At 42.5% G+C, this 11,777-nt stretch overlaps 1 protein-coding gene across 7 annotated transcripts in view; it reads right to left on the bottom strand.

Moving 5' to 3' along the window:
- Positions 1–1,412: 1,412 nt before the first annotated feature.
- rbms3 (RNA binding motif, single stranded interacting protein) overlaps positions 1,413–11,777 on the bottom strand; it is a 265,127-nt gene continuing 254,762 nt past the window's right edge. For all 7 annotated transcript variants that reach the window (XM_071501325.1, XM_071501326.1, XM_071501322.1 and 4 more), the window contains 3 exons: positions 11,201–11,290; positions 9,291–9,415; positions 1,413–8,509 (listed from right to left, as the gene is read on the bottom strand). In XM_071501325.1, the coding sequence (XP_071357426.1) occupies positions 8,506–8,509; positions 9,291–9,415; positions 11,201–11,290 (219 nt within the window). In that variant the 3' untranslated portion in view covers positions 1,413–8,505. The remainder of the gene's footprint in view (positions 8,510–9,290; positions 9,416–11,200; positions 11,291–11,777) is intronic.

Raw genomic sequence — 11,777 nt, 5'->3', positions numbered from 1 at the left:
CTTTAAACTTACACACGATTTATCTGTTTCTGTACAATTCACACTTGTCACAGTGAAGTGAAGCTCATGCCGGGATTTTCCATCACTTCCCTTATCACCACCAAATGCTGCATCTAGGAAGCCCTCAAAGAGCATGTTTATCCTCTAAAAATGCACATCAATCAGACATTTTGTCGAGCAAGTAGGACAGATATATTTTAATGCACATCCAGGTTTTTCCTTCTTAATCTTCGTACATATACAGCAGATGGCAGACGCTTGATGGGAAAGCTGGTTGTGTTGTCGTGTTGAGTTTCCCTCAGTGGAGATGTCCTTGATCTGTATCCAGTGGTGGTGTATGTGTGTACGTGTGTGTGCGCGCGTGTGCATGGAGGGGTTCTCACTCCTCTGTGAAATACACACACCAGATAACATCTGTGTTGGTATGCTGCACCCTTGTGGTGCTCAGCTGCTACATCTCTATAAGTCCAGATAAGGAGGCTGCTTGGCTCTAAGGGAGTGAGATTGAATCTGTGGCATTTCACTCAACAGAGGATCCCAGTGCATTTTCCCAGATTTAGCAGCCATACAGTGTGCAGTGGAGAAAACCATGGCACCACAGAGAGGTCTCTCAGAGCGGTAAAGTGTTTTAAATTGCAGCAAATGTACCTCACCGACAGTTATCTCTTTTGAGCATGGAAGCACTTCCATATATTCACAGATCAGCAGATGCAAAAATGAAGCTGTAACTCCTGACGGCCAAATCATGCGCATTCGAGTCCTCATGCACACACACGCACACACACCAATCCAACCAGTCAATTGTTCTCTATTAAGACGTCCTTTGTCTTGGGGTGCCAGCCTTGTTGCCTTGCAGAGACGTCTCAGGCAGTGGAAACTTGGCTACTGTGCAGCTGTGGTATTGACAGTACAGGCGTCCCTTGGAGGTGACAAGGACAGAAATTGATTGGGCCTAAATGAGAGTGAAGAGGTAGATTGATTGCCATCGATCCACTTCTTCCTCCAGCAGGCTCCTCCATCTTTGATTATGACCACTTTACGCCCAATCAAGTGTGTGTGAGCCGTGATGGGAGAAATCCCATCGAGAGGTGTTAGATCCATTTGCAAAGGCTGTAATTATGAGAGGATGTGAGGGCCCAAGGTCAACACGCAGCAGGTGCCATCAGGCTGGATGATAATAATAGGGCTTCCTCTTGCTTCCCACTGCAATTTAGTCATATTGATAATAGGCTATAGTGAAGATGGTGTGTTCTGTGTGTTTGTGTGTGTGTGTGTGTGTGTGTGCGCTCCTTGGAGGATGCTCAGTGCATAATAAATGTTTCCATAATAATGGCCCGAGGACAGGCAAACAGCTCGCTGTGATGAAACACAATCATTTGAGATGCAGATTGAAAGATAACAGCGCTCCTTGGTGCTTTTTTCCACATTTTTTTATTGAAAGCTTCATCAGAGAGAAAAAAACAACTCATAAAACCCAAGTCAGATCCTAACATCCACAGATGTACAGATAGTTTCTCAAAGATCACACACACTGAGCAGCGTGTGCGAGGCGTGACCATGTCCTCCTCGGCGCTGAAACAAAAGAAAAAGTGAAAAAGAAATAGAAACAAGAAGAAGAGAAAACTAACCAAAAACAACTTAAGAACCGCTCTGCTGTCCTAATAAATAGTTCTTCTTTTTATCCGGATAAATGAGTCCCATGCCTAACACACATTCTGTGCTGGCTATCTCTAAACAATTTGGTCGGCCATTTCCTAGTGATCGTTGGATTTCGTTTTTCTCAGGGAGCTGTTTGAACTCCACGAGGGGTGTGCTGGCTGGCTGGCTGGCTGACTGACTGCGCTCCTGGGGTTGTGTGGCCAATCGATAGCTCTCATCAAAGGTGGACCGAAGCATCAATTAAAAAGCATAGGGCCCCACTCTTATGGGGGGTAGTTTGAGCAATTTTCCCACTGCATTATGTGTGTGGCGAGTGTGTGTGTGTGTGTGTGTGTGTGTGTGTGTGTGTGTATGCGCTGGTCTGTGATGACTTATTGAGCCACAGTTCTCCTTTACACTCTGCTGTGAGAGACAAGCTGTGAGAGTAACTCTGAACAACTGTTTTCCTAACACACAGGAATCAATGTGGAACGGCTATGACTCCATTCACAAAGGATGAATCTGCAAGAGCCTTGCAACAACTGAGTATGACATGTAATACATCTAATGAGCTTCCTCCTGTGACAGCGTGGAGGCCACACTACATAAATGACATTCTGAATCATGTCAGATTTACGGATGGCGGCAGTGACTGAGAGAAACGGTGAGGAAGGGACGGATCGAGAAAACCTTTTTAGAAAAGGCAGTGAAGTAAGCACCTCGCCTTGAAAGACTGACACTGAAATAACCAGGATGAAGGTGAAATCTCCAGATCTGTATTTATCAGGTATCTGATTTACCTTGTAGAGAGTGTGTGAGTTATCCAAAGAGAACCGGCAGAGAAAGAAATGTTGCATTTCCCCACATTTTTATAAATCTACAGTATCCTTCCTTCTCCCTGCATAAAATAGTAGTCAAAAACTATTGAAGGTATTTGACTCTCTTGGGGAACCAGATGAGTGAGTTAAACCGCAATATGACAATTTTGATATTTTCAGATAGATGTGTAATCACAAAGCTATGCTTATAACAAAATTTTAACGATTGCATAAACTTTACTTTCTGGATCTATGGCAGCAAACCAGATCATCCTGTCACTGTAAAAGAGCACAAGTCGGGCCCAGGTAGACCCCGCAGTATGAATGACAGGGACATTACCCCTCCAACTTGCTGTTCCTGCTGATTTGACCTGTTATCCAGAGCGGCGTTTTACAAAGGCTATCTGCAAGCAGTGCCTACTGCAACTGGTGTTAGCATCATGTTTCAGAAATGATCGTTGCAAATTGCTAATAAATTAAAGTCCTCTGGCGCTTACGCCTGGGTTGCAGGTCTGACGTTTGTTTTAACTGTTGAAACATGTCAAAATTAACATGAGGACATGATCTCATGTTGCAAACCATAGCTTGCGTGTTGCAGAAGAGGTGAACTGCCCCCCTGGATCTCTGGTCAATCTTCTCTAAGACGATGAGAGAGCAGCAGATCGGAGTATTTCACTTTGATATTTTTCCTGAAGGTGAAAAGGATGCTGATGTGAACTTTGAGTGGAGATCCTAAGGCATGCTTAATACTGAATGCAGGCATAGAATAGGAAGAAAATGATGAGTGACTGTGTAGAAAAGTAGAGAAAGAGACTGTCTGGGTGTGATGGTGCAAGGCAGGAAGAGTGTGTGTTGCTAATTAGTGAGGGGTCAAGCTGGTCACCTCCTGGGATTCTGTACCGGGGACATACTGCTGCACGAAGATGGAGAAACTCCAGGCTATGACCACTTCTGCCTGGCAACATGAGCTAATGATCCCTCTCTCTCTCTCTCTCTCTCTCTCTTTCTCACACACACACACACACACACACACACACACATACACACACACTTTCTCTCTTGGCATAGCTGGCTTCTGGTTTGTGCTGACACATGGGCTGACTGGGAGCAGAGCGTTCCTGCTACAGCCTCCTTAAAATTGCAGGCATGCCTTCTGCACACTTCCACAAAGGTATTGGTATTCTGAAAAGGTACATTATGCCATTGTGCTATTAAGAAAAAGCCATTTCTATTTGTTCAGTCGGGTAATCTGTCCGATCTCTGTGAAATATTAGTACCGTGCACCAAAAGCAAACACTCGCCTTAACATCTTTTTCTTTCTTAAAATCTCCATTAGCAAAATAGAGCTGATAGTCTTTGTTGTGCATTTTCTTCCATAATCTCTTGACTATTTGTAATCCTATTTCCCCCTAATGCCACGACTATTGAATCTCAGGCCATTTGTAGGACGATCTGCTCTCTGATGTGCAACTCCTGCATTATGAGTCCTATTAAGCTTCAAAAATGTCTTCTGTACTCTATAAAACAGCAGCTGTAAAAGTCTAGAGAACTCAGTTGTAGCTATGCTGTATTCATAACCCTACTGACAGTTGAACTGTTCAGTAGAACAACTCTTCACACACGTATACACACACACACACACATACTAGCTTAAAACTGGTTAAGTTATAGTGTAGCAGCTCTGTCGTTTAGAAATGGTTCAGACACAGTGAGTTCATGCAACAATGACGAACAGATGAGCAGTGTGGGCACGTCCAGGGAGCTCTAAAGCCCAACATTTGTCAGTCGTATCCTTTAAAGACTTTAATGTGGCAGAGACTTATTCATCGGGAGATAAGAGCGAATCATGGCCTTGAGGCAAGTGAAAGCAGATGTTGAGTGGCAGATCAGATGAAAGGGAAAGGTCAGGTGTTGATTTGATAGGACAATAAATAGCTGAATGATCACTGAGATACAGTCTGAATGACGCGTTTGGCTTTTGACCTCCGTTGGTGGATGGAAAACAAGAACGTACAACCGGTATTTACAGAGTTACAGATGAAAAGAAATGTATGTATGGCTTTAAGGAGTGTAGCTCCCAACAGGAACCTGCGCTCCTGTTTCTTTTGTGTGTCGTCAAGTGGACAGGTGTCCTGCGAAGAGTGAGTTCATGGCAAAATGATCAACAGTGGCCAGCTCTTCACAGGGATCAGTGGACACAATGAAGGCACAAGCCCGAGACTGCTTCCTCTTTTAGCACCATAGAGTAGCTTTGATATTGTGTAGCATTTCTTTAGCACACCTTCTTTAACAAGCTCTCCCATGTGCTTTGCTTTTTTTAACTATCACATTGATAATTTGGAATCATTTGGAAGCTTTGTTAAAAGGCACTCGATGTACAATTTGATTGTTAGTTACAAACATCGCCACGCACGATGACATAGCTTGCTTGTAATGTGCACAACACGCCATCTTGTCCCAAAATGCAGCGCTTGACTTAGATTTGAATGAGTCACATGAACTGCGAGAGCTCAATTGCAATTGTCACCAAACAAAAAGCTCCTTCTCTGTTTGGAAGAAAAGGGCCTTTTGAGGGACACTGGAGTGGATCCTATTGCCCCGGAGGGAGACAAATTGGGCCCGTCAAGCCTCATTGCGAGAGTGACTGAAATTGGTTTGTGGTTCTGCTTCTGCACCATCCAATAAAGAGAAGAAACCTCAGAGAGAGAGAGCAGGAGAGAAGGGGGAAGAGGGAGGAGAATGACAGCGAGGGAAAATGAGAGCAAAGGAGCCTGGCTTGGCCTTGGCACATTAATGGTGCCGGCGAAGCAGGGAGAAAACGGGGTCTTTTTAGTGCCGGAGCACCACAGTTGGGGCAGAGCGGGCGGGCTTGAGCGAACAGAGCAGACACACAGTGCTCCTGACACACACACACACACACAGGCTGCTGTAATGGGGGCAGAAATGGCTGCTGTCCCACAGGCAATTTCTTCAGGGACAATCCTCAGAGATGAAGTCATTGAAAACCTAACGCAGCTCTGAGATGGAAAGACCGGATAAGATGAGTTGGGGTTGTTTGTGCAACAAATTGGGACAACCAGGGGTGTAACTGACACTCACTGGTGGGGTCGAGGAAGGAGCTGCCATCAACATGTTGTTATGGCTGGTGAGGAGTCTAGTTAGTTCCCGCAGGTGAGCTGACCTCTGCAGCTTGCAACTGGCAAATGATCAGGGGGATGTTTAAGACAGACAGTCACTTTGTGGCCTTTAAACACACATCTTCCATGCCTTGTTAGTGTCACACAATGATGGCAATCTTACAATGAAGCAAAGTTTCCTGCTTTACAGATGTAGAGTCATTTTGTGTCTTTTCGAATGTGTTTTAAAGGAATAGTATGACATTTATTCAAAATAACTTCCTGGAGTCTCTGCTGGTTTTCACACCAGACTCTGGGAAGTCAGTGCACCCAGCCAAGAAATATTCCAGCACATATCATGAAACCAAACATAGTCAATATTTCACTTTTTTGTTTGGATTAAACAAACCTGGTATAATGTGTTGATCACTGAGCTTTATAGGTGCTGGAAGGTGAATATTTGTTAGCTTTAGACAGAGCCAGGCTAGTAGTCCCCCCCTGTTTCCAGTCTTTGTGCTAAGCTAAGCTAACCAGCAGACACGGCCAGCAGACACGACACGATCTTTTCATCTAACTGTTGGAAAGTCAATAAGTGTTTAACCCAAAATGTCAAACTATTCCTTTAAGCACTTGTATCACTTTATAAAGCAGTTGTTTTGCTGCCACAAACATTAGGTCAGTGCCATAAAGTTTATGCAATCATTGCTAAAGATTTCAAAGTTTTGTTGAGTTTTTTTTTGTGATTAACAACTTATCTGATGCACAATATGCATTAAACACCACTCGTCTGGTAATCTGAGCAGATAAATACTCAAATATGTGACCTAGATTTGGTGATGTCTACATGACAGAGATTAAATGAGGTCAAACAGCAGCAGGGAGATTCCCAGTTCAACTCTGAAGCTCAGTACGCTGAGAAATGTTTGAGTTAGTTATGGTTGAATCAAAGCGATAAAGAGACTGAGGGCAGAAATCACTAAGAGGACAAAGCTGGAAGCAATGCATCGACGACCACTGAGCGTAGCAAGCAACATTCCCCAAATCTGTTTCCTTAAGTTTTCCCTGCAGGATCTGAGAGAGAGAGAGAGGTGGAATGCACCCACGGTGTGAAAGCATCGTAAAAGTGATGAGACATATAAAGAAATGTAAAGACAAGAAGAGGAGGAGAAGAAGAAAAGAGACTTTTGGTAGGGCTGTCACCAGCTGCAGTACACATTTAAATACTGTTTGAAGGGTGCGTATGAGTTTGTAAGTGCGTGCATGTATGTGTACGTACAGTATATGTCTGTGTGTGTGTGTGTGTGTACGTGTTTGCATCGGTGACAGCTTGGACAACCGTGGAAAATTAGCTTAAACCCGGTGAAAAGAAGATGTAAAGAAGGATAGTAAGGACTGGTCCGGCCATCAAGGTCAAATAAAAAACAACGACAACAGCAACAACAACAACAACAATATCAACATTAACATCAACAACAACATCAACATCAACAACAACAAAATCAAACTGAAAAATGAAAAGGAAAAACAAAAAAAGAAAAAAACAAAACAAAACAAAACTCTGGTTCAGAGTGTCTCTTCATCTTTGGTATAAAAATGGCCATCCATGGGCTGCATTTGATCCACAACTAGGAAAGACTACAGAAATTGTCAACAATTTCTTCTATTGCTTTTGCACTGATTGGTTTAAACCGTAAGCTCCTACTGAATCTACTGTTTTTATTTCACTGCCAGAATTTTTCCGTAGTTTTTTTTTGTTTGTTTTATAATTTTTTTTCTTCTTCTTCTTTTTTTTTTTTTTTTCCTTTTTTTTGCAGTGTGACAAGCAAAGCGGGCTAAAAACATCTTAAAGCTCATAAAAAAGGTAAAATGTGGCAGATAAAAAGCACTAATGTCATTGACAGCAACTTTGCCATGTAAAATAATAATAATGATAATAAAAACAAGTTCAGCATTTGCAACAGACTGCATCCACAATGCAGCATGTTTCCTTATGTTTTCATTTTTTCCTCATTGTGAAAAATCTCTTCAGAGCTTTGTCTCCCCCCCGAGTCTTTTTCCCCAACAGACATTTTGTTCTCTTCTGACACTTAGTTACCTCTGACATAATAATTATCAAAGTTTTCTTCTAATGAAGAAAAGAAAAAAAAAGCTCTTCTCTATTAAATCTGTACAGCTTATGTGATAGATTCTTTTTTCCTCTTTAGAACAACTCATCCAGTGTCTTGTACCCTCCAAGTGGTCCAAGAGACTGATTTTGTTTGCTTTTTTTTTTTTTTTCCTAACCAGACGTCAGAGTTTAACTCTGTAAAAAGTTTCTGGCGCCCTTCAAATTAAGGCCATGAAGATTCAAGAAAGAAAAAACACTTTGTTTTCGAATATATCTAGAAAACTAAAATTTAACACTAGAACATAAAAAAGAGTGAAAAGAAATTGTAGCTTAATATCTGAGGAAGACAATCTCTGTGTGTATTTCAAACTTGACTCCCCTTTTCTAATTACAAAATAAACTTCATCACCTACCTGCGCATTCAACCTTTTTTTGTCATTTTTTTATTTGTTTATTTTATTTATTTATTCTTTTTTTTGCTTTTTTTTTAAATTGGTTGAGAATTTTCTTTGAGAAACTTTTCAAGCTTCAGCCCAGCCCTTCAGGCAGGTTCCCAGACTAAACAATTTCACTTCTTTGCACTGTGCCCAGCAATTTTCCCATCCCCTTCCTCAGCACTCTTTTCCTCCTTCTTGCGTTTTTCTTTTTCTTTTTTTTTTTTTTTTTTTTTCTTGTAGGCCAGGTAGGAAATGAAAAAAGTGTCTCTTTTTTGGTGCCTGGGCAATCTGGAAGCAATCTCTTTCTATTCTCTTTTCCTCACATTCACAGTGCAGCCACCTTCTGTCTCAAGGCAACGCTGTCACAGGAACATTCGCTCAGGCCGTTGCTATCTGATGAAAGAGAAAAAAACAGAGGCAGGCAGAGAGAGAGAGAGAGAGAGAGAGAGAGGGTGTGCAGTTGTAATCAAAGCACAATATTACAAACACAGAAGAGCAATAGAGCTGACAGCTGACAGCCCAGTCCGAGGATGCAGCATGTTAAACAGTTCTGAGCAGGTCAGAGAAGAAAAAAAAAAAAGTGCTGCCAGAATGACGAGGAAATGACAACAGCTGCCAGGACTAATATGAGTCATTTTATAGCAGCACTGCGTTTCTTAGTGCTCTTATTTTATTGGCATTTTAAAATTGGTATTAAGTACTGTGAAGCTTAACAAAAAACATTTGTCAAAGAGAAGTACCTTGAAATTTGACTGCCTTTGTAAAAATAAACATCTCACTTTTTTTTAAATTTTATTTTGGATGATGATGATATCTCCTCACTTCAACCAATAATTCACAGGCAGGAAGCATTTTATATGACGTAAATACACTGTATATATTGTGATAGGTAAAATTTTCTGGCAAACCAACTGGGAATTGTAATTCTTCTTTGCATTAATGGAAATGTTATATATGAAAAAACAACATAAACCTAAACACAACATAACACACCCAGAGATACTAAAGGCATAGATAACTTGGAAAAAGAAATTTATATCATCTCATTATATCTACTGACCCAGCCCTCATGCTTACCATTTAAAAATAATGATATATTTTTTTGAATGCGTGAAAAGAGCATTGCATGTCTAAAGGGTTGACAGCAGCTGACCTGCTTCACACTTGGACTTACTTGGACTGGTATGAATAAGCAGGAACATGGTCGGCAGCACTGTCCACCTGGATCTGTTGCTGCTGGCCAGCCACCTCCTGTGATGAGGGAGCCACTGTCTGGGGGGAGGCGTCCGTCACCACTCCCTGAGGACACACACACGGGAGGAAAGGTGTCAGCTCTGAACTCTAACAAGCATCTCTCTGCAGTGCTCGTAACATCCTGCTGAAAAGTACAGTATGTGACTGTATGGAGTAAAAGTCTTCTTCTGTCTGCTCTGTACACTCTGTACATCTGTACCACTGCATGTCTATCCGCGCTGGAAGAGGGGACTGTACTCTGCTGCTCTTCCTCCAACAGAGTACAGTTTTTCGTCTTCTTTTCCCCCATTTAAGTTGATAAAACCCTGAGACAAACCTGAGATTTGGGAATAAAGAAAAAAAAACATGCTGCGTAGATGAGTATTTCTTACAGCCATGGAAATATAATAAAATATGTATAACTTTATAACTAACTATAACCTGTCAAGAGTTGTCAACACACGCATATGTGATTACTGTCTTGAATTAAAGTACATTAAGTGTGATAATGCTTTAGTGAAGCACTAAAAAACTATAAGGAATATTTGTTTTTCATCTAATAATTAAGCAGCTTGAGGGATATTGGGAACAAAATTGTTAAATTAGTAACAAAACTGAAAAGAGAAATAACGTGGTTTGACATTGCACGGGGATTTGTGAATGGTAGTCAAAAATATATCATATGATACTTCAGAACAAAATGTGCTGCATGGCTCACAGATTTTTACCTCTATGTCAGTGGTAAAAAGACTTTTTTAAGGATGGCAGTGTGCACTGAATTCATCACAACAACCTCTTAGCCTTTTTATGTGTTGAACATTACCAATAGCCCCCATCACTGAGTCATCTCAATCACCTTTAACAAGCTCTCAAGGATACTCCGTCCTGTCCATACATCAGCCCTCCAGACACTGGCTGATACGGTGATATACGCCATGCTGCTGACGCTGGCATTGAGAAGAAGACGGTGAGGATGAAATAGGTAAGAGACGCCGTGGGCTACACTACAACTACATCTCTCTCCTCTGTCCAACTCCTTCATGAAGAAGACTGCAACTTTCTGAGGAGGGGGGAGGAACGACTAATGGGTCTGTCAGGGGAAACTGTCATTGTCCGTGGCTGGTGGGCTAACCAGAGCTCCATGGCTGACGGATGTGTGTGTTCCAGCTACCTACCAGCCCGAACCGGCTGTGGGGGGAGAGAGAGAGAGACAGCACCGCCGGCACTGTGTCTCACTTCAGCTCCTGTCATCTGATACACGACTGATAGTCCATCTGAATACGACCGCGCTGTCAGCCGCCAGACAGCCAGCCCGCTCTCCTCGCCGGCCGGCCTGCCTGCCTGCCTGCCTGCCTGCCTGCCTGCCTGCCTGCCTCCCTGCCTGCCTGCCTGCTTTCCACGTTCATCATTTCTCAGGCTGGGCTGCCCAAACCTGCCAGGAGCTCAGACAGCCGCCGAAGAAGTGACAAAGTCTGCACTGCACTTCAAACGTCTTTCCCAAATACTATAAAACTTCGGACTCATCTAGCTTTGCTTGCAGTTTTCATCCTTGTTATTTGCTGGTGGTGCAAGGCCATTTGTTTGGAGAAAATAAGAGCAATTTACTGCACGCTTCAAATGTAATCTGTCTATTTAATGACTGCCCTGGTCTGTTGTGGTGAGCAGCATTTAGAAAAAGTGGAGTGATTGCTCGTGGGTGTGGGAGTGAGATGTCAGCAGTAACGATGTCCTTCTTATGGTTAATATCAGACTTTTCAAACAGATAACTAACAGATATCTGTTTTTATCTAACAGGCAAATAACAGATTATTAATTATTGCTAAGTACCATGTGCATGTGTGTGGGTCTTACTTCGACAGGGACGGCTGTTGGAGGCACAGGAGTGTACTGGGGAATGTAGGTCCCTTGCATAGGCGCCGCGGCAGCTGCAGCAGTCATGTACTGAAACACAAACAAAAGACACACATCAAAAGGCTTGCACATGAAAATTCCTGCTGCACGCATTACAGCACCAAATCCCAATCCAATATTAGACAAGAAATACTTTTCAAACACTGATATTACAATTCCCTGCAAGTCTCTTTCAGTGCAATTATCCCCAAAACCACCGGGATTGCGAGCTTGCTGTGCCCTCAGCATCCTTTGGAGGGCGCTAAGAGAATATGTGTGCACGCTCAGCAAAGCAGAGCAGAGCAGAGCAGGAGAGAGCATGTGAGACAGACAGAGGAGAAGGAGGAAGAGATGTCCTGCTGTTCCACCAAGACTTCACAGGCAGGCAATTGCACCAGACCACAGCTGAGAAGAAGATAAAAAAAATTACAAAAAAGAAAGAAAGAAAGAAAGAAAGCTGAAGGGAATGAAGGAAGAGCGAGAGAGAGAGGGAAGAGAAAACAGGAGGTCTGTTTTCTGTGGCCTATATTCCTTTAGT

The sequence above is a fragment of the Trachinotus anak genome, unplaced genomic scaffold, assembly GCF_046630095.1.
Source record: "Trachinotus anak isolate AG129_WGS33_773 ecotype Australia unplaced genomic scaffold, CSIRO_AGI_Tana_v1 ptg000016l, whole genome shotgun sequence".
Lineage (NCBI taxonomy): Eukaryota > Metazoa > Chordata > Actinopteri > Carangiformes > Carangidae > Trachinotus > Trachinotus anak.
Note: the sequence above shows the minus strand (reverse complement) of the source record. Positions and strands in the feature narration are given on the sequence as shown.